Source organism: Aquila chrysaetos, chromosome 8, assembly GCF_900496995.4.
Source record: "Aquila chrysaetos chrysaetos chromosome 8, bAquChr1.4, whole genome shotgun sequence".
Taxonomy (NCBI): domain Eukaryota; kingdom Metazoa; phylum Chordata; class Aves; order Accipitriformes; family Accipitridae; genus Aquila; species Aquila chrysaetos.
Window position 1 is genome coordinate 46903474 of NC_044011.1, and position 1436 is coordinate 46904909.

At 46.4% G+C, this 1436-nt stretch overlaps 1 protein-coding gene across 1 annotated transcript in view; it reads right to left on the reverse strand.

Annotated features, from left to right (window-relative positions):
• Positions 1–1436, reverse strand: part of LOC115344236 (fasciculation and elongation protein zeta-1-like) — a 5532-nt gene extending 4096 nt beyond the window's left edge. Inside the window, exon 1 of the mRNA XM_030021183.2 lies at positions 1371–1436. Coding sequence (XP_029877043.1) covers positions 1371–1436 — 66 coding nt within the window. The remainder of the gene's footprint in view (positions 1–1370) is intronic.

A 1436-nucleotide genomic window follows, 5' to 3' on the forward strand; every position in this document is an offset into this window, starting at 1 on the left:
GGCCATGAATTAATACTAATTACAATGATCCTTATGAATTACAGATTACATTCACGCCAGATCAGTATCGAAAAATAGGCTTTTCTGCCCATTGCATCACTTGGGTTATTTTTCCCCCTGGCTGCTGTTTCTTTTTTTTCTCAACTCTTCAAGAGCCAGAAAAATAAGGACAAAACCGGCAAAAAGCCGCAAAAAAAAAAAATCCTTCTTACAGAAACCTGCATTTACAGGAGGAACCTGCAGAAGAAAATTCCTTTATATTTCTGCCCTGCATCACCCGGTTTGCTTTGCGTTTCCCCCCACCATATTTTAAGCGAAATTCGCCGGTTTGCTAGCATTTAAAAAAAACCCAAAATACGTTAGTTTTTTGCAGAGCTGCCCTCCCCCATGGCTCCTTTGGGGTAAAACTCCACCATTTTCCCATGCAGGTAGACAAGTATCAGGAGAAACCATCTTTCCGCAACAATATTGAATTTCCTCCCACCCGGTGAATCTTGGGGTCACCATTCAATTTGGGGTGAAAATCTGCATTTTTTTAACCCATTTTTTTTCCCCCACTTTTCCTGACTCGGTGCCAAAACGCCATGGGAAAGTCTTACTGCTGGCAGCCTTTGCCCCAACTCTGCGTCCAGTCTCAGCCCTTAAGGACGAGGAGGGTGATTTTTTTTTCCAGATTCCACGGGTTTTTACACACTAAATTAAAGGATTTGGGGGAATTTCCTCCCTTTTCCAGAAAGTTGCGTCCGGAGTCACCAAACGGCTGCAGATCGGGGCCAAAATGGGGACGTTTGGACAATCTGGTGGTCAAGAGCATGAACCCCTCCTCGATCGACCTGAAGCAGAATTTGCACTCGCAGATTTTTTTCCCTGCGTGCCGCTCATTATGCCTGTGAATCATCTTTCTGGGGGAAAAACCCAAAAAGCATCAGTCCTGGGGTTGGTTGGGGTTTTTTGCACCAAGAAATCCAAGTGATGGCCACAGTGGCCCATGGTGAAAACCCACTGTTGCCCAACAGCATCTGAGCATCTGGGTGGGAAACATTCCCTTAAAAATGCTTTTCTTACCAAAAATGGAAGGGAAAAGGGGAAAATAGAATAAACCTGAAAAAAAAATTAATCTGGCCACAATATGTGCCTTGTAAACATGTGTCCTTCACTTCCACACCTGACGTCGTGGGTCCCGCGCTCCCGATGGCAGCCGGGGCATCTGCCAGCGCCTCCAATTTGCTTTTTTCTCACCAATTTTGTTTTGTTCTTGCCAATTTTTTGGCATTTTGGGGGGAATTTTGTTTCCGGTGCTGTCAATGATTTGGGGAGGGTGCAGGAGGAGCTATCCAGCGAGTCACTGTGGTCCAAGCCAAGGTCGGTACCAGGTGCTCCGGGAGGCCGCCAGGCTCTTCCTCCAGCTCTTCCTCTTCTTCTTCCTCCTCCTCCAT